The sequence below is a fragment of the Glandiceps talaboti genome, chromosome 4 (assembly GCF_964340395.1).
Source record: "Glandiceps talaboti chromosome 4, keGlaTala1.1, whole genome shotgun sequence".
NCBI lineage: Eukaryota > Metazoa > Hemichordata > Enteropneusta > Spengelidae > Glandiceps > Glandiceps talaboti.
This window is the reverse complement of record NC_135552.1, coordinates 27,111,886-27,136,027: the sequence shown is the minus strand read 5'-3', so window position 1 is coordinate 27,136,027 and position 24,142 is coordinate 27,111,886. Positions and strand designations below refer to the sequence as shown.

Genomic DNA, 24,142 nt, shown 5'->3' with positions numbered 1-24,142 from the left:
GATGTTGTCGGTAACGGTAAATCAGAACGGTATTGTTCAAATTTCAGTGACGGTATCGGTGAGGGCAGGTAAACAGCATTCAACTCGTCTCAGCGTTGTAAATTGTGATTCCGGTACTCACTCAATTTACTGGTACAGTGGTAGTTACTTGAAGTGTTCATATTTCCTTCCATCCCATCCTCGTCGCCATTTGTAACGTCGGGGAGTGAAATAAATACACTAGAACCGACTGGGTGTACTGATAGTCACTTATACTTTATTGATGTGTAGACGGAACTAATATATGAGCGGGAACAACCCATAATATTACATAATCACTATAGCAACATATGAGTGATGTCACAGTGGGGCGGAGCTTATGATTGACAGTTGTAAACCTAGTTTGAACATTACACATACATACATACATACATACATACATAAAGAGAGAGAGAGAGAGAGAGAGAGAGAGAGAGAGAGAGAGAGAGAGAGAGAGAGAGAGAGAGAGAGAGAGAGAGAGAGAGAGAGAGAGAGAGAGAGAGAGAGAGAGAGAGAGAGAGATACAACATCACCATTTTATAATCTGTTTTGAAAATGACTGTAAACTTTAAGTTTTACCTTGATCAATCCAGGCACGGACACCCAGAAAGTCCAGTGTGGTATAAGATTTATACCTGTTTCATTTTTTGCAAATTTCATATAAAGTACACCACCAACTAGGTAAACAGTAACAGCAACAAAGAAACTGGAAACAAGACAAGTAAACAACATATGACATATAAACTGACAGACTGAACAATAGATTAGTCATGCAAATTTAGTGAGTGTTAAATCAATGTGCTGCAGTTGTTCATACATGTTTACATTATGTGATTGGATCTGTAAACCAGGTGCTTTTCATTCTAATAAACAAAACAGCTGTCATTGTAAATCTCAATGTTAGAATTTAATGTGTTCTGTAAAGTGAAATGATATACTTACATTATACAAAGTACTGAGCCAACACTTAAACCACCTGTACCATAGCAGCAGAGACTAGAGTGAAGCTCAAATGTCTGTTAAAAATAGAAAATTAAAAAATCAATCATATCAAATTTGAAACATGTTTGACATGTATGATTCTTGTGACGTTTATTTTCCAAGAAATATTGCAACAAGAAAAGAAGGAAATAATCACACAGCATACATATTGATGGTTAACAGAGACACTGCAGTATTGTTTGCCATTTCATATGATAACAATAGATACAATGACAATGACGACAATGATGATGATGATGATGATGATCAAGATGAAGATGATGATGAAGATGATGATGATGATGAAGATGAAGATGATGAAGATGATGATGATGATGATGATGATGAAGATGATGATGATGAAGATGATGATGATGATTATGAAGATGATGATGAAGATGATGATGATTATGATGATGATGATGATGACACTGAAGACAACAGCAATTGTAATGATAATGATTATGAAAATTTGAATAAATCTTTCAATGAACATATAATCTCAAATTGATAATCAACAATGACTTTTCTTCACTATCTTTTCCTGAGCGTATTTCAGTTTTACTTACATAAGTTGTTTCTCCTTTAGGATCTTCCCCATGGGCAATAAAATTATCAACACTGCTATCTTGACATACAAGTTTCACTTTGCTTGTCCTGTTAATTTAACAAAAGCAGTCAAAATAAGAGAGAAATTGAACTCTTAACATGGTCGTAACTTTTGATGCATGTATGTACTGCAGTATGGTGGCCCAGGGCTGCCATACATTATATGCGAATTGTTTTGATAAAAAAATTAAGAAAATTAAGAAAAAAGATTAAAATATTTTAAAAAAATAAAGATAGAATTAAAATAAAAGTAGAATGAATAGATATGAAAGTGAAATGAAAACAAAATCAAAATTAAAAGGAAAGTAAAAGTAAAGTGAAAGCAGCCCTGGGCCACCATACTGCAGTAAAATGAGGCTAAAGAGGATGTTGTGTAATTCTCGCTACCTGCAATACAATTCTACATATCACTGTGGAGTCAAATGGAACGAAGTCACGTGACAACGCGTTCTAATGTCGACAACTACACTTCCGGTCGGCTATGCTAATACACAGGAATGTTTCTTTCCGATTTTCAGTTGTAGACATCTCTTGTAATTTTGTCCTGGAAAGATACTGTACATATTTAAATTTCCCACCTCCATAATTTTATGAGCTTAAAACTTGCGTTTATCTTATTTGTTACAATTAAACTCTTTGGAAGAAACATTCACGTGTATTGACATAGGCGACCAGAAGTGTAGGTGCCGACAAATGCAAGCGCGGTTGCGAGACTGCATTCCATTTGACTCCTTAGCGATGCATAGAATTGTATTGCAGATAGCGAGAATCATTTAAACATTCAGTGTTTTGTAAAACAGTTTGCAGCTCTAAATACATATAAACATCTATGTCATAAAATTCCTGGATAAATTTATAGGAAATATAATCATCAGGTATAATACTGGTTAAATATGTACTTTTACACATTGATCAGAACATAGATGTATAGGCCTTGTAAGACAATTTCCAATATAAAATAAACATATTTAAATTACATAATTAAACAAGAGAAGCTATTGACAGTATAGACTTCAAAGAAGTTGCCTCGCAAGGCTCATATGTCACTTCTGTGTAAGTTTGGATCCATAACTTGTCTGTAATGATTGTGAAAGTTAATGAAACCAATGTAGTTTATCTCATATCAAAGATATATCAAAGTTATATGTATAATATTATGTGTGTGTGTGTGTGTGTGTGTGTGTGTGTGTGTGTGTGTGTGTGTGTGTATGCATGTGTGTGTGTGTGTGCGTATGTGTGTGTGCGTGCGTATATATATTAATTTCACTGCTAACCTTGGCGTTGGATCAAATTGTCCTTTGCCTAAGTATTGTAGGATAATATCATTGCCCTGCATCACAAATTCAGCTGAGTTCTGGTCACCTAAATCATAGTACTTTGCTCCTACACCTGGACTTGTCTTCTGACACATCTGTGTACAATAAATTAAACAGGGTAATGTTAACACTATTAATTCAAAACAATCAAACACAATGTAAAAAGATTAAGTGGTCATAATATTTGTAAATTTACCAAAACGATCTACATTGAGTCTAATAAATTTGTACATGAACATGCAAGTCAAGGAAATACACTGAGGCATAATGTTAGCACCAAGTTACTAATACTATACGTTGTATGCTTCCCTTTGTGGTGATGACTTGATAATGTTCAATAAACAACTGCCTCCTCATTGTATGCTTCCCTTTGTGATGATGACTTGATAATGTTCAATAAACAACTGCCTCCTCATTGCATGCTTCCTTTTGTGATGATGACTTGATAATGTTCAATATACAACTGCCTCCTCATCCCCTATTTTCACTTATTAACACTCACATCCAAACTTAGACCTCATTGGTCAGTCGTCAGAGTCAATAAATTAAACACCATCAGTAACAAGTAGTTTTGAAAAGTAATTCTGGTGTAGCCTAGCTCCTTTCTACAACTTTTTTGGAATTATTAGAATGATCTGACCCTGCAGGTGAAATTAATGTGATAGTTGATTGTAAAATTTATACAATTGTTGACCTTTGACCTTTAGCTGACACAGCGTTCTATTATGTTATTAGCTTTTAAGCTGCTGCTACCATTATTGTAGGTATAGCAATCATGTTGACTGCCATGAATAATGTCTCACACAGAGTAAGTTTATAATACAGGTGAGTGCTTGGTCTAACTGTTTTTGTGTGTATATTCACAGTACACATCATACAAAGATATGTATAGTAAAGTGGTCAAAGCATTACTAGTATTTATCGATACACATAAGACATCTGTAGCATTGTTCATACTATACGGCTATACATGTTTCTACTTACTGCTACATTATCACAGTCACCAGAATCACTGAAGTCATGACAAGGGTTGTAACTGTAATAGTATGTATCTCCTGTACCAGCTACATCTTTGAACCTAAAGAAAACCATGCATACAACAATTAAGTCATTCAATCATTGATAACTTGTTAATTTATTCTCATTTGATAATCATCACGACAAACTTTGTGATACAACATTTTTTTGTCTTTTGAAAGATATACTAGAATTAATATTCCTGGTTGTAAGCAGCTTGTCATATTTCTTTATTCATAATTATTGCTATTCATTAGAAGTACTTTCACAAATTTTAAAAGACAAAAAAATAGTTTAATACTCTCAAATCATGATTTATGGAGGTATTTTTTTTCTAGGCGTGACTGTTCTTTGATTTAGGTTCAATGGTAAAATAGAACAATTCTACGACTACGACTAGGTATTTTACCAAATCTTGAATAATTAGATTTTAAATTTGCCAATATTTTTCTTTCTTCAGCAAAGGAAAATACTAGTGACCTAAGGGGCCTTTGTCACTACGAGTCACTAGAGGAGTAGTGACAACCCTTAGGTCACGAGAATTTTCCGGCTAAAACAATTATACCAGCACCAGTAACATCAAAGAAATATCAGGAAAGTAATGGCAATTTTGAATGTTTGGCTCATATTTCAAACACAGCAAAACCAGTGATGTAGACATGCATTGTCATGACGTAGAACGACCAGAGTAACTTAGAAATATTCCATATTTTTTGTTCAACTTGGCTTGTGCATGGTATGATAAGTCTGTGATCATATCAGATCTTGGAGAGGACTATCAGGTCCTATCAGGTCCTTTGACAATTTTTAGTCTTACAATTAATTATATCAGTATGAGGACTGTGGTCCTATCAGGTCCTTTGACAATTTTTAGTCTTACAATTAATTATATCAGTATGAGGACTGTGGTCCTATCAGGTCCTTTGACAATAAAGTTTTACAATTAATTATATCAGTATGAGGACTGTGGTCCTATCAGGTCCTTTGACAATAAAGTCTTACAATTAATTATATCAGTATGAGGACTGTGGTCCTATCAGGTCCTTTGACAATAAAGTTTTACAATTAATTATATCAGTATGAGGACTGTGGTCCTATCAGGTCCTTTGACAATAAAGTTTTACAATTAATTATATCAGTATGAGGACTGTGGTCCTATCAGGTCCTTTGACAATAAAGTCTTACAATTAATTATATCAGTATGAGGACTGTGGTCCTATCAGGTCCTTTGACAATAAAGTCTTACAATTAATTATATCAGTATGAGGACTGTGGTCCTATCAGGTCCTTTGACAATAAAGTCTTACAATTAATTATATCATAATTAGGATCATTAACTGGTTCACTACAGCTAGGAATCATAAATAGAATCAATTTCTTCATCCAACCAAGAAAGCTTATAAAGTGATAGTTCTTCTAAAAATATCATATCAAGCAAAGTAAATGAACTACATCATTACAATTAAAGTCTTTGTTGTGATGTTGTGTTGTAGAAAAAAGGTAAAAAACTAGATGATACAATTTTGTACAAATTTAGTTGTGCAGTAAAATAAACCAATGACAAATCAAACACTACCAAATAATGACTGAAGCAAGTATTCACTACTGAGGTATGACAGAGGCATCTGAGGTTTCAGCTAACTAAGATTGACACAAGCTAAAACTATTGTTGCTACATGTTGATATATTTAATTATTGAATGGACGTTGGTTTAATTATACTCACAGTAGAGTGGTGTTTGTGATAGCTAGCTTTTCTCAGGGGGGGGGGGCACTATCTTGAATGCAGAATGATTATATCTGCAAAACTGAGGCACTGCAATCACTCATTTGTGTAATCTACCACCACCACAACAACAACAGTTTTAGTTTGTCTTTATACTTAGTAAACTGAGACCTCAACTGCCACTGTAGTATCAGGCATGACAGTTTTAAACACAGACTGTTCTGCTATATTTCCATGGATATTTTCAAAAAAGTCTAAAGTTGAATACAATACTGATACTAGAGACTTAGCCTATGTCTGACTGATGACGTTTTAATTAAAAAAAAATTATAATTAGCTGTAGGATAAAATATAAATTCTGTTTTTTTGACACGAAGATTCATACTACTGCAATGACTAATCATTCTAAAAAACCATGTTATACATGAGACACTATTGACACCTACCTGGCTGTTCCATCGGTATGTGCCAATGGCGTCAAGTCAATGATATCTCCATTGTCAAACTTACATGAACAGGAGCTGATTTTTTTGCATGATTCACCAACGGTGTCTCTAACTAGGAGTTGTAAGATAAACAGTCCAAACACCATCCTAACAATCTGACCTGCAAAGCCTTTTTGGACACCATTAGCCTCCATGTTTATAACTAACAAGAATTAGTAAAATATTGATAATTTGAACTCTGTACCTATGGGGTCATTATAACTCAAACTGGGACAGTTATTGTAAACATTTAGGTTGTACAGTCAGCTGGGACACCTGGGTATGAGTGGTTGTGAATATCTGTTTATCTAAGGAGGTGTGGCAATACAATATGTCAATCATTGATTTATTCATTTCATAAGTACATTAAAACTAGAATATGCACATAAATTATTAATTATATATTAATCAAGTTTCTTGTCATATCACATACCAGGTACTTTGATTTAATATGAAAAGAAAAATAATATTGTTTTTAATATCTATATAATCAATAAATATATAATTAATTAAGAAAATCATAATTAAGTTTAAAGAACAAATTCTGAATAATACAAACAAAATAGACACAGAATGTTTAATTAAACATATTTACTTCTTTTACAAATAAAATACTGAATTTCATAATCAGGGTACAAATAATGGAAAAGTTCATTGACAAATGTTTGAAGTGGTTTTTTATTTACAATATTTCAAATATCATATGGGTAGTTTTTTTTTATTATATGTTTTTCATGACCTCGTTGACCCTATAATTTTTGAATCTGACCAAATATTTTAAATGATGCCCTCTATGGCCGTATTAGAAAAAAATACAACTTCACTGATTATGAAGTTACGATACCACTTAGCATGTATTGTCTATGGCTGAAATTGATGACATTTCATAAATCGAGTGGTTCGTATTTGCCTCCTGACTTTTATTGTCATTTCTAAGTCATCTGCACTGAATTGAATTAAAGCACCACTAATGTGTGCAAACCTATTTACTTTAATTGGTTTCTTGTTTTCTTTTTTTAAACTTGCAGACAGACAGACAATTTTAAGGTATTACGATGAGAAACATAAAATGATAAAGAGTAACCCTAAATTATAATCTTGGTTAAAATTAAGAAGATGAATTAAACAGGTCTTCAATTTTACAGCCATACTTGAATAATTTTACAGCCATACTTGAATAATTTTACAGCCATACTTGAATAATTTTACAGCCATACTTGAATAATAAACTGTAATGAGTAATTTTGTTTTAAAATGTCATTGCTAGAACTTATAATGTTTAAAATTCAATTATATTGTATTTTATTTTAATAGGAAATGAAAAAGTGATCAAATATTCAATAATATATTAACTAATGATGGCTAACATTTTGAATTCAAGATATTTACAAGCAACTTGGAAAACACATTTTGAAATTCAAATTAATTATCATATTCAGTGTGATTTATCTGAAATATTGTAAAATGTTCAACCTCAATGTTATGTTCTTCAAGTGTAAAATTAAAGTCTTCTGTGATTCACTGAATTTCTCCATCTGATGCTATAGAATTATTTGTGTTCACTTATTTCACTTTCTGTCAGATCAGGACTTAAGAGGAAAGCTTTGGCTCCATGGCTACAAGAATGTCTAACCAAATCTCGGATTCTTTTATGATTGCTGGATAGGTAGTTAAAAGCAAAAGGGCAAATAATGTATGTGTTGCATTTTTAGGCAGTTAGTACTCGGTAGTGGCCAAATCTTGTCATACATCAATTCACAGTTAACAATGACATTTAAAGTGACACAACCTGAGTTTTTAAGCTTTTCACTCAAGTACAAACTATTCTTAGCATTATGTTAAAATCAATGCATGCTTTCTATGTCATCACAATTTGTGTTATGGCATTGTTAGAATAGTTGATTCCATAGTAGGGATTTCGTATACATTTTTTGATACACATAATAAATTATGTCATCGGATCATTGATAAGTTATATCGTAACACCAGGTTTGAGTTCAGGCATTTGCAAGTGGTGGTTAAGTATGAATCAGTAAGTAGAATACTGTGAGTACATTTTAATTTGCAGAAAAAAATGCATCCCAAAAACATAAAGTCAGCTTGTGCCCCTTTAATCAGAGTCATGTAAGAAGCTTCAACAGGAATCTCCCTTAGTGTGAGAGACACATAATAGACCCCAATATTCATCTAGGATTAACGATTTTCTGAGTTCAAAGATGGAATTTGATTCTGTCTGTATAGTCTTTGATTCTGACCAATTATGAGGAATGTTTATCTCCTGATTAAATCTCATCGTAGGCCTTGGATGATTTTGAGCACGGTGTGGTGGCATACTTTGCACCATCCTGCAAATAAACATGAATAGGAACTTCTGAAATAGTGGCCATAACTTCATTTATACACATGGAAAACAATTTCAGAAGCAGTTGCAAAACTTAGAGTTAGGCATATTTCATGTAAAAATAAATACATGTGATATGTATGTGTGGAAATATATGTGTGTGTTGTAAACTCCTACGTCAGCACCATCACCACTGTCATGGTGGGGGAGGGGAGAACCATCATGGTGGGGGAGGGGAGAAAAAAGCATGCTATCATTATCATAAATGTTTTCATATAGTGAAGCAGGTGTTGCATTGGAAATAAGACTTGTGGACTAATAAAAGGGTTTTCTATATGTTCATGGCTTTCTACAGGGTTTAATAAGTTGCAAATTCTAAATTTCAACAGGCAAGTCCTCGGCATAATGTGATCATCTTAAGGTTGCCACAGGCAGAAAGTCAATTCACTTCAATGAACGAGGTAGCAAGCAATTACTATGGATGGCATGATATTAGAGGCAAGGTTACAAAGGGTACAAAAACAGTATGAGATATTATCAATGGAAACCTCCCCCCCCCCCCCCCCCCCCATCAATATGTTCTGGCACCACACCACCAATTCTTGCAAGCCAGAGCATATATTTCTGCTGACAGGTATGTTTTAAAAAGAGGTCTATGATTTATGACAATGCCCTCCACCATACGATAACTTTGTGTCTTTCCTACCTTAACAAGCATTGGTAGTTCAGTCCAGAAACCTTTATTCGGTATAAGGTCACTACCAGTTTCTTTTTTTACAAATTTCATGAATAGAACTCCACCAACTAGATAGACAATGACTAGAACCAGGGCACTAGAAATAAACAATAAAATACACAATATTGCATAATATTTTCCTCACTTAGAAATTTCTTTCTTGGGTGCAGTTCATCATATTAAACCATTGGATGTATTATTATTAACTAACTTATCTCCCCTACTATCCCCCCTCCCCACTGCCACCCCCACCATTACATGTACATATATTTAATTCTTAGAAAATTTTTGAATGGACATTTCTGCATTGATATGAATAAAACTGAAATAGATAATACTTACATTATACAAAGAATGGATCCTATACTTAGGGCTTCACTTAGTGCTCCTGGTGGACAGCAGTGACGAGATTTCAGGTCAAATGTCTTGAAAGAAGAAAGGAAAGTTTAGACAAATTCACAATATAATGACTTGATAAATGTGTATTTGGGCCCTACAATGTGTATGTACTGATAATTAATTATTCAAATTCTAAATAGGTGAATTTTGTTTTTTTCCTTCTGTTAGTTCTAACTTCCCCCCCCCCTTCCCCCCTTCAACCCACCACCATCACCACCATATCCAACCTCTGTCTCAACGAAAAAATACAAAAATAAAGTAATGTGGACATAATTCTGTTTTGATTTTAATACCACAGGGTTAGAGTGAGACTATAACAACTTTTCTGAAGAGCTACATGCAACAGACTCCAATAATCCAAAACAATTGTTGATGAACAGGCTGGGTTTCGTAAGAAGTACTGCACGTCAGACAACATTTTCATCTTAAGTACAGCTATTTCTAATTACCTAGCTCAAAGCAAAGGGAGGTTGTACATTGCATTCATAGACTTTGAGAAAGCGTTTGATCGCATTGATCATTATAGCTTGTTTTATAAATTAATTAACTGTGGAGTCAAGGGTAAATTATATCGTGTAATACGTTCTATGTATCAGAATGTTAGGGCATGTGTTAGGTCAGCCGGAGGTATAACTGACTTCTTTACATGTAGCTTCGGTGTCCAACAAGGCTCTGTACTATCTCCACTCTTATTCAGTATCTATGTAAACGACTTAGGGGAGTACCTAAGCAATACACATCAATTCTCTGGTGCGCAAATAGGCCTAATTAAGCTTACTTACCTCCTTTTTGCCGATGATCTCACATTTGTTAGTACTTCTAAGATAGGTTTACAACGTTCATTAAACAATTTGCATGAATATTGTTGTAAATGGAAACTAACGGTTAATATCGATAAAACCAAAATTATTGTATTTAGAAGGGGTGGAAGTCTAAGAAAATATGAAAAGTGGTTGTACAATGGTCAACGAGTAAAGGTAGTCTCTTTCCAAAGCTATCTTGGTATAATGTTTTCGTGGACTGGCAAATGGTTCCAAGCCCAAAAGGCTTTAAGTGAACAAGCAAATAGAGCTATATACAGTTTGATACGTAACCTACATAGATATGGTACTATACCCGCGAATGTCGCATTGAAAATTTTTGATTGTAAAATTCTGCCAATTCTCCTTTATGGCTCTGAAGTGTGGGGTTTCCATCCTGCTGAAGATACTGAAAAGACTCACAACAAAATGTTACGTTACATCCTGCAATTGTACAACAACACCCCCATCGTTGCCATAAGAGGAGAATTGGGAAGAGTTACCTTAAAGGTTTATAGATACTGTAGAATTGTTAAATATTGGTTGAGGATTTTGAAAATGGATGAGGAAAGACTTGTTCGTAGATGTTACAAATTTCATTTAAGTAAAATTGACATAGTTAAATATAATTTTTGGGCTAGAGATGTTAGACATTTACTCCAAAGCTTTGGCTTTGGGGAGGTATGGGATCAACAAGGTGTTGGTGATGAATTGAGATTCCTAAAAATATTTAAACAGAGATGTATTGATATTGATACACAATTATGGTCTGAAAGTGTTAATACGTCTAGAAAACTTGATTGTTATGCTTCATTTAAAAGGGAATTGTCTCTGGAACCTTATTTAACCTCTCTTGATAAACCAATATTCAAACTGATGCTTTGTAGATTTAGAACCTCAACACATAATTTGAAAATCGAAACTGGTCGTTGGAATGATACTCCAAGAGTAGAGAGACTTTGTGAAATGTGTAATTTAAACCAAGTAGAGGATGAATTCCACTTTTTACTTGTATGCCCATTTTATACTTGTATAAGGTCAAAATATATTGCCAATTACTTTTATAATCCCCCACTGCACCACAAATTTGTATTACTTATGTCATCTCGAAAGGTTGACACTCTCAGAAAACTTAGTAGATATATATTTTATGCCACTAAACTTAGAAAAGATAATACTAGAATCTCTGAAACTCAAACGGCCTGATGTTGTCTGGTGATCCGTTCATTTTTGTATATTTAAAGTTTGTATTTTTTGGCCGGTGGCCAACAATACTGAATAAACCATTGATTGATTGATATCCAACCTCTGTCTCAACGAAAAAATACAAAAATAAAGTAATGTGGACATAATTCTGTTTTGATTTTAATACCACAGGGTTAGAGTGAGACTATAACAACTTTTCTGAAGAGCTACATGCAACAGACTCCAATAATCCAAAACTTATAAAAACAAAAGTCCATTACACATATGGCTGTAGAGGGCGCACTGCCGTTGGTGACAATAATGTGTTTCTGACTGTGCTAATACAGCCACCTGCTTGTTGAGTCTCGATGTAATGTTCAGAATGAATTAAATTGTCTACATCACAAATAATTATGAATTTACATAAAATTCAAAAATAAATATCATTAGCTATTAATTCCAATTGATCAATGAAAGAATTTTGACAGTACCTGACTACAAAATTCAACTTACATAAATTTTTGTTCCTGATCCTGTTTCTCCATGTGCCACTAGTTCATCTTTAGAGTCTGAGCAAACCAATTTAACTTGACTTGTCCTAGCAAGACAGGAAAAGAAGCAATAAACAAACAAACAAACAAACAAACAAACAAACAAACAAACAATTCATTTCAGATTTTCATTCAAGCAACATATTGTAGTTTAACATGTATTATACCTTACACAAGCCAAGTTGTATGCATTTGAACAGAAACTATGGAATTTCTAGCTTGGTCATTCTATGTCATAACATATCACAAAACTACATTATTGGTACTGCAGTACTCAACATACGAGTCAAAAATGTTTTGTATTGTGATTACTTTCCCCATTTTTTTAGCATAGGTATATCACATGATTCTACAATATTTTTCTTCTTTCAACTGTAAATTACTTGTTTTAGCAACTAATATTGTAATATCCTAGATTATTCCTGATAGTTTTACTTTATCTGCCATTGTCCTACCTTTCCTCATCACCCGTGTATTGGAGAATGATGTCATTTCCTTGCATAATAAATTCTGAACTTTCTTGTTTTCCAAGATTATAGTAATCTGCACCAAGACCATCTGTTGTTTTCTGACATGCCTGCATGGAGACAAATTGTATTAATGCACAATTAACTGATAATGATATAAGAGGATATTCCTTTTAGCATGTATATATAATAGATCTTTGGGGAGAATTTCACCAATAGTCAGACTATCATTATTCAAATGAATCAATATGTAAATATACAGGCAATCCCCTTATAAGCTATAGGGCTAGGGAGGTACAACCAGCTAACGATGTATCTCATCAGTGAAGTAAACAGGCTATAGGGCTATGAGGTACAACCAGCTAACGATGTATCTCAACAGTGCAGTAAACAGGCTATAGGGCTAGGAGGTACAACCAGCTAACGATGTATCTCAACAGTGCAGTAAACAGGCTATAGGGCTAGGAGGTACAACCAGCTAACGATGTATCTCAACAGTGATGTAAACAGGCTATAGGGCTATGAGGTACAACCAGCTAACGATGTATCTCAACAGTGCAGTAAACAGGCTATAGGGCTAGGAGGTACAACCAGCTAACGATGTATCTCAACAGTGCAGTAAACAGGCTATAGGGCTAGGAGGTACAACCAGCTAACGATGTATCTCAACAGTGCAGTAAACAGGCTATAGGGCTAGGAGGTACAACCAGCTAATGATGTATCTCAACAGTGCAGTAAACAGGCTATAGGGCTAGGAGGTACAACCAGCTAATGATGTATCTCAACAGTGCAGTAAACAGGCTATAGGGCTAGGAGGTACCACCAGCTAATGATGTATCTCAACAGTGCAGTAAACAGGCTATAGGGCTAGGAGGTACCACCAGCTAATGATGTATCTCAACAGTGCAGTAAACAGGCTATAGGGCTAGGAGGTACCACCAGCTAATGATGTATCTCAACAGTGCAGTAAACAGGCTATAGGGCTAGGGAGGTATGACCAGCTAACGATGTATCTCAACAGTGCAGTAAACAGGCTATAGGGCTAGGAGGTACAACCAGCTAACGATGTATCTCAACAGTGCAGTAAACAGGCTATAGGGCTAGGAGGTACCACCAGCTAACGATGTATCTCAACAGTGCAGTAAACAGGCTAGTACATACACCATACATGGTTGTGACAATATTCATTAAATTATATCTGAGCACAAAGTGATATGATGTTCTAAGCTAAACGTGACTTACTGCTACATCCGTACATGGTGATGTCTCACTAAATGGATAACATGGATTATAGCTGTAGAAGTAATCATCACCTGTAGATTTCTCATCTTTAAACCTACAAATGAAAAATAGACAGTGTATACACATAAACTTGTCATCCAAATCTACAAATGAACAACGTCAATAGACTGCAGTGTTTACAGAAACTTTGGATCTAAACCTATAACTGACAAATACGGTATTGGTAGTGTTTACACAGCAGAAAAGCAATCTGTTAGAAGAGAAATCATCTTTGTATTCAAGGTTGGTTGTAGTTGGTTACAGACTGTGCAAAAAGACTTTCTGTCAACTACATGTATCAAATTCTATAATTACTCATATAGAGGATAGTTTATATCTATGTAGCCACTCAATTATGTATTCTCACACTTATGACATGTATGACTCTTGTAATCCAGCCTTTGTATTGGTTTACTCATAGTTTACTCCCCTTATACCTCCATGGTTATAGGTGCAAACTAAATCTATTGTTCTTCAATGTGGTAGATTATGCAAGTGGGTGATAGCGGTTCCCCTGTTGTGTGACTATATAATCAACCTGTGATCAAGATAGTGTAAACATTGGAAGTCCCAAAACAGTACACTGCCTATTTATGGAACTGTCCATAAAACTCTGCAATACAGAGACTATAATTAAATCAACTGGGCCATTCAATAGCTTATCACTGTTGTATCAACATGTTGTGATAATATTTTTAGTATGTGTCTATATCCATAGACTACACGTGTAGGGTCTATGGTCTATCTTAGTAAACCAGGTACCAGTTAGATAATTTGTGTCTATCTTAGTAAACCAAAGTCTCAATTACCAGAGTAATACGGCAACAAAACATACTACAAACATGCTACTGAAATAAGTAAATAAATATACAAAAACTGAATAAAACTAACAAAAACAAATATGTTACTTTGGAGTTTATGTTTACTTTGAAACTTTAGATATGTGACAATTATAGTGACGAATGCTATCAGACATCTACTTTCACCACTGTGACAATTAAAGTGACATATTGATATAGTAAATGTCAACACTTACTTCAGACTTGTGACAATCAGCTGATCAACAGAATGTTGACTTTTGTTAATCACATGATGCTATGTCAACTTTGTTTGTTGTTACTTTCTTTCAACTTAAGGTATGGCTGCACTTATATAATATGTGTGTAATGCTTTAATTTCATCTACTGATTTACAAATATTTAAACAGATCTCTAGATAAATTATCATCAATTTGTGTTATATACATAGAGAGCCAGTGAAAGTGAATTAAGACTTGTGAAATGTATTTATTGTACCAATTATTTGTAACTGATAAGTTGACAGTTTCAGTTGTCAAATTTTCAGCTTTGGAAAACCGAGTAATATCAAATACTGTACAGAATAATTATGATAAAACAGTGTTGATGAAATAATGGATTTATATACTTTGCATTAAAATTGCAAATAATTTTCAGATTTATGAGAATTTAAAGAATTAACATATTAGGTCACTGAAATGTCAATATAGCTGAAAAAGTTATGAAGACAGAAATTTGAACTTGTCAGTGATTTGATCAGAATGTACATTAATTGAAAATAAACTGGGTCAATACAATATGTTCACAAGAGACATTGAAATTTTTTTTCAAAAGTTTCCATTTTATTGAGGTATACATGCATCAGTCAATGCAATGAAAATAAAGTTACAGGAATGCAATGATATACTGCTATAATATATTCACAATTAAGGATATATCTTCATTATTGTACACTAGCAACAGGTCAGTTTAATGCAGTTTTCCTTTCACAATATTTTTGTACAATACTTGAAGTCGATGTGAATTTATTCTCATACACCAGCATTATAATTTTTCCCATGATGCAACCAGAAATCATGTGAGTCATTGTGTTGTTACAGTATAGTCATGAAGGGATTTGTGGCTTTTAAGACAATGTAAAGTAAGGGTCTGTAAAGTCTATGATAAAATGTTATAGTCTTACCTTGGTTCATTATTCTGGAGTCCTACAGCTTTCAGATCTATAACATTGCCGTCGTCCAGTTTACATGAACACACACCTGTTTTAGTACAGGTCCTAGCATTTATGTTGACTGAACAGAGACTCACCACAATGAAGGCAGTAAGGAGTGATCGTGTTACTGAGGAATGAATTCCTGCTGCCATATTAGCAGTACCTGTTGTGTATCGAGTGGGCTGGGAGGCGAATGGTGGTAGCAGTGACTTACTAATAAATCACATGTGAGTGTACACATGACATTTATAAGTTACATATTAAACTAGAAAGCGGTGTAGTAATCTTCACTCATTCAACTATACATAGTTTGCTTACAGGTCAATGACCAACATTCCATTTGTGTTGTTATATTTTTCATCTCAAGATTACAAAAATGTGTTCCTTGTAATATCATATCAAATCTAGGTACTTGAACTTGGACTTAGAAATTATTACTTGAACTTTTAGCATATCCACATTTTGTCCTAGGTTGTTAATAGACAAATTTACCTAAATCAATAATAAACAATGATAATTGATCAATTCAGTACATAACAAAATAATTAAGAAATTAATCGCTTTATTAATTAACCATTGATTATATCACAGAGTCTAGCCTGTTCAATGACTCCAATAACTCGTCTTATTCAGCTTTGATACTATATTTATCAAGTTGATATGGTTTGAAAATATGAATTCCTTTATAAACTTTCCTTTATTAATTTAACACTTTTGTTCATGATTATTCCTGTGTATGTCACGTTTGCATATGTTCATTTACATAATGACTCATTTGCATAATCATAGTCTGGTGACACACTTTGGTTAATGTTAATTCCAGTGTGTGTCATGTTTGCATATGTTCATTTACATAATGACTCCTTTGACTAATCATAGTCTGGGGACACACTTTGGTTAATGTTAATTCCTGTGTATGTCACATTTGCATATGTTCATTTACATAATGCTCCTTTGACTAATCATAGTCTGGGGACACACTTTGGTTAATGTTAATTCCAGTGTATGTCACGTTTGCATATGTTCATTTACATAATGACTCATTTGCATAATCATAGTCTGGTGACACACTTTGGTTAATGTTAATTCCAGTGTGTGTCACGTTTGCATATGTTCATTTACATAATGACTCATTTGCATAATCATAGTCTGGGGACACACTTTGGTTAATGTTAATTCCAGTGTATGTCAAGTTTGCATATGTTCATTTACATAATGACTCATTTGCATAATCAGTCTGGGGACACACTTTGGTTAATGTTAATTCCAGTGTATGTCACGTTTGCATATGTTCATTTACATAATGACTCATTTGCATAATCATAGTCTGGTGACACATGTAATCACTACCTAACTGTGACTAAAGCTCATTGGGCAAATGATTTTCAAAGCCTACTAATGACTTGTTAGGGAAAGTTTGACAAGTGTGTGGATACAAGACATAAAGGAATAACACAACATGAGCAACATCAAGAGCAACTAATCATTCATTATGATAAGGTTCAACTTCACAGAAATGTCTTTCTTGTAATTTCATATTTCTGTCAACTGGACTGTCCAAATAATAAACAACTTTTTAAACACCTTTTTAATGAAGTAAAAATTTATTGCTAATAATTTGTTTACTTTGTTTCCTATTCTATAAAAAAAAAACAGTAAAAATATTCTGTTGAACATAACATTGGTACAAAATAAGAAATATCTAACAATAGATTACATGTTGATATTTAGGTTCATTATGAAATAATTTTTACATCAATACGGCATATCTAAGTGACATATTCATCAGATTAGATAATATCAAACAGAATAAAGTCAACTATCAAATTCAAATTGGTGATACTTTGATTTTGACTGATACATATTAAGATAAATTTTATGTTTTGTCATAGAGGGCGCCTTAACATAATGACCCAACTATTAACCCTTCATTTCTTCACTGAGGTGAAATTTAAAAAACTCAATGCTCATTACAGAAGGATTAGATAAAATTGACAACATCACAATGTTTGTATTATAGCTACCCCACAAGTATGTATCTGAGTCCAAAATATTGTTTATTGCTGAAATTTGGGAAATTTTATCAAACATATGGTTCAGTTTCCCTCTGACATTAATTGTCATTTTTTCATTATAGAATAAAAGTATCATCAAAATGTACACACACATTTACATTTTTTATACAATTTTTAATTTTTTTTTAAGAGACTGACCAACAGGGTTTAAAGGTTTTACAATGAGAAATATATAATTAAGTACAACACCCTAACACTATAGTGTCTATCTGTTTACATAAGAACTATACATTACTATAAGCTCTATATATGGTATAACAGTACCAGTCACACATAGGTTAAATTCACATACTGATAAATGATGGTATAATCAAAATGTCTTAAGAATTTGTTAGTTGTGAGCTCATCTCAAGATAAAGATGAAACTTTGTGTTGGAAAAAAAGGAACCTAAAGTTACTAGCCTAGAATCCTGGCTATCAGGAATTAATTTTGTTCTCCCTTCTGGCATGATGAGGAACCAAAATTGAAAATGCCCATCTGCACGGATTCCAGGTTATAAAGTTACCCATAGTTTATTAGTTATTAGATTTCCATATTACGCTATTCTGTTTCAAAAGAAAAAATATTGACAATAATATTCTTCAGGGTGCAATTCAAATTTAAAATGTTTAAATAATGTAAATGATCGTATATCTAGTCCCCTGTCTTTCATCTGTTGACATATATACATACATGTATTAAAGACTGCCAAGATAACAACTCGTCATTTGTTCAGTTTGGTATAAAGTCCCTTTCTGATAAGGTTCACAGGTACATAGTCTAGTGCTATCGTGGCATCAAGTCTCAAAATCTCTTTATGTCTAGTTCAACGAGGTACTGAGATGAAATTTCAAATTCAACTGAAGCCACCTACAGTCATTAACATCATGTCTTTGTTTAATCAATCACAGAATTCTACCCAATGATAAGTGTTTATTGGGGCAGTTATGTAATGTCCAAATATGGTATATTTGTCAGCTCAGGATGCTACTTATACTGTAACAGATGGGGGTTTATTCATATGTAAGAACAACTTTTGGTTTATGACTTCTCATTAAGCTAGATGGGGTTAAGAGATGATTCAATACCACAGATAGCATCTAGACTACAGGCATGTGACTCAACACATGTAATATAATAACACACTGTCCCAAAATATTTGATGTCCACTTGTCAGGAACCATGGACTATATTTCATTGTAAGCACTTGATCCTTTCCTGCATGGACTTATAGCAAAGAGGAAACCATCCTACAAACAATGGAGAAACAGGGAGGTGAAGATAGGTTGTATTGATAGAACAAACTAACAACACATCTACAACATGTATACATGGATTTATAGCAAAGAGGAAACCATTCTACAAACAATGGAGAAACAGGGAGGTGAAGGTGGGTTGTATTGATAGAACAAACTAACAACACATCTACAACATGTATACATGGACTGATAGCAAAGAGGAAACCATCCTACAAATAATGGAGAAACAGGAAGGTGAAGGTAGGTTGTATTGATAGAACAAACTAACAATACATCTACAACATGTATACATGGATTTATAGCAAAGAGGAAACCATCCTACAAATAATGGAGAAACAGGGAGGTGAAGGTAGGTTGTATTGATAGAACAAACTAACAACACATCTACAACATGTATACATGGATTTATAGCAAAGAGGAAACCATCCTACAAACAATGGAAATACAGGAAGGTGAAGGTAGGTTGTATTGATAGAACAAACTAACAACACATCTACAGCATGTACACATGGATTGATAGCAAAGAGGAAACCATCCTACAAACAATGGAAATACATCTTAGTTTACCTGTAGTTTGATTTCCATTGTCGATGTCCACCAACAGAAGATGAACAGCCGGAAGATCATGTATATTTCAACTTACCTTGATCAATCCTGGTAAAGAAACCCAGAATCCTTTGTTTGGTATAAGTTCTACTCCTTCTTCATGTTTGACAAACTTCATAACCAAAACTCCAACAATTATATACACAATAACTAAAACCAATGCTCTGGAAATTGATAAAGAAAATTACCTGTATGCATTTGTTTTTTGTTGTTGTGTAACTCATACCCTAGCATTTATCCTGTGGGTGTGTCTAGTCCACGGCCAGCCTTGATTAGTTCCTAGGGAACTATTTCCATGATCCTCATTAGAGTGTTTTTTCTGCTACTGTCAAAGATTGTATTATGTGTTTCATTTCCTTCATTTCCTGGTGGAATAATTTAGTTCAATATTTGTTTTAACAGGCATGGTTACGAAGGGTGTGGAATGATAGCATCTAGTTTATATTTGAAGTTCATACCAGTATATATTCCTGTGTTTCTAAACTAGTTTCCATGGTAACTTACATTATGCATAGAATAGAACCAACACTAAGGCCTCCACTTCCACCACTATTTGTCGTTGGACAACAATGAGTTGAAACAAGATCAAATGTCTGAAAAATCAGAAAATGATGAAAGTTAGAAAAATATAACTTTAGATGTTTACACCTCACTGAACTTTCTACTTGATAAAAATAAATAAGATATATATCTACACAATTTACATACAGAATTACCGTTTTGATATAAAAAAAAGTATTCAAAACATTCAGGAATGAAATAAAAACAAAAGACCCTGTGACTTCAAAACTCTAGAGGGCATACTTCATGGTGCAAATGTCCTCACTGAAGACCTTCAAATATGATTGATCATGATTACTTCAGGTTTTTAAAAAAAAAATGATTTGACTAAATGGTGATCTAGAAAAAATATATTAATTTTGGATAGAAATTGGACATGTGGTACATTATAGAGTTTAACTACAAGGTAACAACTTACGTAAATGACAGACCCAATATATGTTTCACCGTACGCTATAAGGGTATCAGTACTACCAGCATTGGCACATAGAAGTCTAACCTGACTGGTTCTGTTAAAAGAAGACAAATAATTTTACAAAGTAATCAAACAGGAACAATAATTCTCTCACAAAATAGAGTAAACCTGGCAATCAATTTTTGTTTAAGACTTCTTTTTCCTTATTTTGCTGTAAACCGAAAAATGCAAAAATGAGTAGTAACAAACTTGTACATGAACACAACGTACAAGTCTGGAAATCAATTATAGTCTTTGAGAACTAGTTGATGACTGTAAAATTGTGACAATATCTAGGTTTACACTATAAAATCTAAAAAACAAGACAATTAGTGTTATCCATTGTACTGACTGTCTATTACAGGTCTATATTCATTCTGTGTGAAGATATTCAAGCCACACTAGCAAGATGAGGGGAAGGGAGGTGGTTGGTTTAGGCTAAACAAATAACTGACATGTCACATATAGGACCCCATAGGCCTTTATAGAGTAACCTCCATCCCCCACCCCCAGTAGTGGGTTCCATCATATGGTTTCAATATAATCAATATAAAAACAATATTTATATGGCTATTATTATATTTCTGGGAACAACCTTCGAATATTTGACACTGTACAAACCTGAGTGTTGGATCAGCTGTTCCTGACCCTTTATATTCCAGGATGATGTCATTACCACTCTGTTTAAATGTAGCTGAAGTTTGGTCACCAAGATCATAGTACAAAGCTGGTGATGCATCTTGGTTTTTCTGACATACCTACAGGTATACAAAATTAGTACATTTAGATATTATTCCCCCTATATTCATTTCAGTTGAGAAAAATATGTATCACATAAGGGGCCTTGTCACTATGAGTTGAACACGAGTAGTATCAAAACCTTATGACACCAGTGTTTTCTGGCTATAGAAAAATATTGGAGAATAATATATCTATACCAGTGTCAGCTTGATTTAAGAAAAAATCTGAGGAAAAATAATGACAATGCATATTTCGACCAACACAGAACCAATAATGTAGTGGAGTGTTGTTGTAACATAATATGGGTATAAATTCTGTATTTTCTGTTTGAATGCACACAACTTGGCTGGCACAAGGTTCAAGACAAACTAACAATATCAATACTGGACACATACAGCATGTATTCATTCATTCACACAAAAAAAACACTCCATATTCTGGTTATTAGCTCAGACAAAAAGATTGTACAGTTTAGCCACTAGGAATGCTATTCATATTCTGGTTATTAGAAAGCTCAGACAAAAGATTGTACAGTTTAGCCACTAGGAATGCTATTCATATTCTGGTTATTAGAAAGACAAAAGATTGTACAGTTTAGCCACTAGGAGTGCTATTCATATTCTGGTTATTAGAAAGACAAAAAATTGTACAGTTTAGCCACTAGGAGTGCTATTCATAATGTGGTTATTAGAAAAACAAAAGATTGTACAGTTTAGCCACTAGGAGTGCTATTCATATTCTGGTTATTAGAAAGACAAAAAATTGTACAGTTTAGCCACTAGGAGTGTTCATATTCTGGTTTATATTAGAAAGACAAAAACTTTTACAGTTTGGCCAATAGGAGTGCTGTTCTGAAAAAGCTTTTGGACCAGAAGTGAGGCCCATGATAGATTAAGTAATAGCAGTGGCTTCCTTTGTAAAAATAACATCACTTCCCATTGTTCCACGGCAAACATTAGTGCAGTTCCAAAATTCTGCTAACACAGTTTGTACCTGTAAGCTATAAGGTGAGATAAATCAAACCAAGATATCACACTGCACTGAATTGACTGCAGCTAGTGTTTAGATAAAAACAACTCACCCCTACTTTGCTGCAATCTCCACTTTCAGTAAAATCAAAGCATGGATTATAACTGTAGTAATAGCTATTGGCACTTTCTTGGCCTTTAACATCCAAAAATCTATGAAAATAAATACACATTAGCTCAGAGATTTGGTTATCTGACATAGTATATTGGTTTTCTGGCAAACGTTGGCAAATCTGTAGGCTACAATATGACATACTGCCTATTTCACTGGCTCTGTTTGATAAATATATGCAGAAACCAATAAGAAACAGTACATGCTACTAAGATATCAAGTAACCAAGTTTGAATGAATACATTTTGTTGCAATATTTTGTCTAAAATGAAGTTATATGCTACCATTTGTAGACATCAAAACATTATCGTCTGTGTCTTGGTGCATTTAGTTTTAAATGCTTTATTTCAAAATGAAGCCAGAAATGTGCAATTGTGCTTTCTTACCATACCACTATCAATACATAGAGTTTATAAATGGATAACAATCATAAATGCAGGAAGAAATGTGATTTATTTCTATATCTATAATACATTATGTATATCTTATTATTTATACTGTCTCAATATGAACCCTGCAGTGTCTGAGGATTGGTTCATGGCTATCTGTCTAAGGTATGTAAGGGCCAACCAACTGAGGTAAAAATGTGTTGATTGAAATAGTAGCGAGAATAAATTTTGAATTTTGCAAGTTTGAATTTTGGAACTCATAATCACATCTTTCAATATTTGTAAAATGGAAATAAAGATAAAACCATAATTTTGTCTGAAATACTTCATAATCAGCAATTTATTTCTATATGAAGAGTTTAATTTTCTACATAAATATAAAAATAAATCTTATCAACAAATTTATTGTACATTATAATGCACAAATTAAGATTTTATTTTTTCTGTAAAAACTATTAAAAGGCCCTTTGATAAATATTAGTACATTGTATCTTTGATGTAACTGGAAATGAAAGACAATCTTGTAGTCTAGTTCCTGAATGGTATCATCACAATTTTATGCTAACAATCTTGGAACTGTTGTATATGCTAGCTGTTCACATGTGAATCATGTGATTGTAAGTCATAGCAGACAGGAGTAGACGTAACCTTACCTTGCTGTACCATCATTCTTTGCAATTGGTTTTAAATTAATTTCTGTTCCATCATCAAGTTGGCATGTACATGAGTTGATTTGTTTACAATCACCTGCCGTTTCTATTGGAAGCAGAAAGAGTAACACAGAACACAACAAATACACTTCCATTCCTAAAATTTGATGTTACACCTGACGAAGGGGGTGGACACTGTTGGAAGTCTACAGGGCAAAAGGTCAACTTTTGATACACTCATGAGGCAAAACACCTATAAATATTACATAATACATTGTCTAGTATTAGTCAAACATCAACTGTCTTCTTAGTATAGCGCCCTCTATTTACATACAAACAATGCCTTTGTTTAAAGTATTCCAGCCA

The 24,142-nt window shown here is 33.6% G+C and overlaps 3 protein-coding genes across 3 annotated transcripts; all 3 read right to left on the bottom strand.

The window, feature by feature from the left end:
* Window positions 1–555: 555 nt before the first annotated feature.
* LOC144434427 (cation-dependent mannose-6-phosphate receptor-like) lies at window positions 556–6,306 on the bottom strand. Its single transcript, XM_078122877.1, has 6 exons — window positions 6,113–6,306; window positions 3,909–4,002; window positions 2,883–3,019; window positions 1,569–1,656; window positions 961–1,034; window positions 556–724 (listed from the first exon to the last, which is right to left on the bottom strand). The coding sequence occupies exons 1-6, from the start codon at window positions 6,304–6,306 to the stop codon at window positions 556–558; spliced, it is 756 nt and encodes a 251-aa protein (XP_077979003.1).
* Window positions 6,307–8,433: 2,127 nt separating this feature from the next.
* Window positions 8,434–16,073, bottom strand: LOC144434426 (cation-dependent mannose-6-phosphate receptor-like). The gene is made up of 7 exons (XM_078122876.1): window positions 15,892–16,073; window positions 13,873–13,966; window positions 12,619–12,740; window positions 12,126–12,210; window positions 9,571–9,653; window positions 9,199–9,325; window positions 8,434–8,496 (listed from the first exon to the last, which is right to left on the bottom strand). The coding sequence occupies exons 1-7, from the start codon at window positions 16,071–16,073 to the stop codon at window positions 8,434–8,436; spliced, it is 756 nt and encodes a 251-aa protein (XP_077979002.1).
* A 3,090-nt stretch (window positions 16,074–19,163) lies between these two features.
* On the bottom strand, window positions 19,164–23,931 carry LOC144434424 (uncharacterized). Its single transcript, XM_078122875.1, has 7 exons — window positions 23,780–23,931; window positions 22,679–22,778; window positions 21,478–21,614; window positions 20,821–20,911; window positions 20,346–20,434; window positions 19,879–20,005; window positions 19,164–19,226 (listed from the first exon to the last, which is right to left on the bottom strand). Exons 1-7 carry the CDS (start codon window positions 23,929–23,931, stop codon window positions 19,164–19,166), a joined length of 759 nt encoding a protein of 252 aa, XP_077979001.1.
* Window positions 23,932–24,142: the final 211 nt, after the last annotated feature.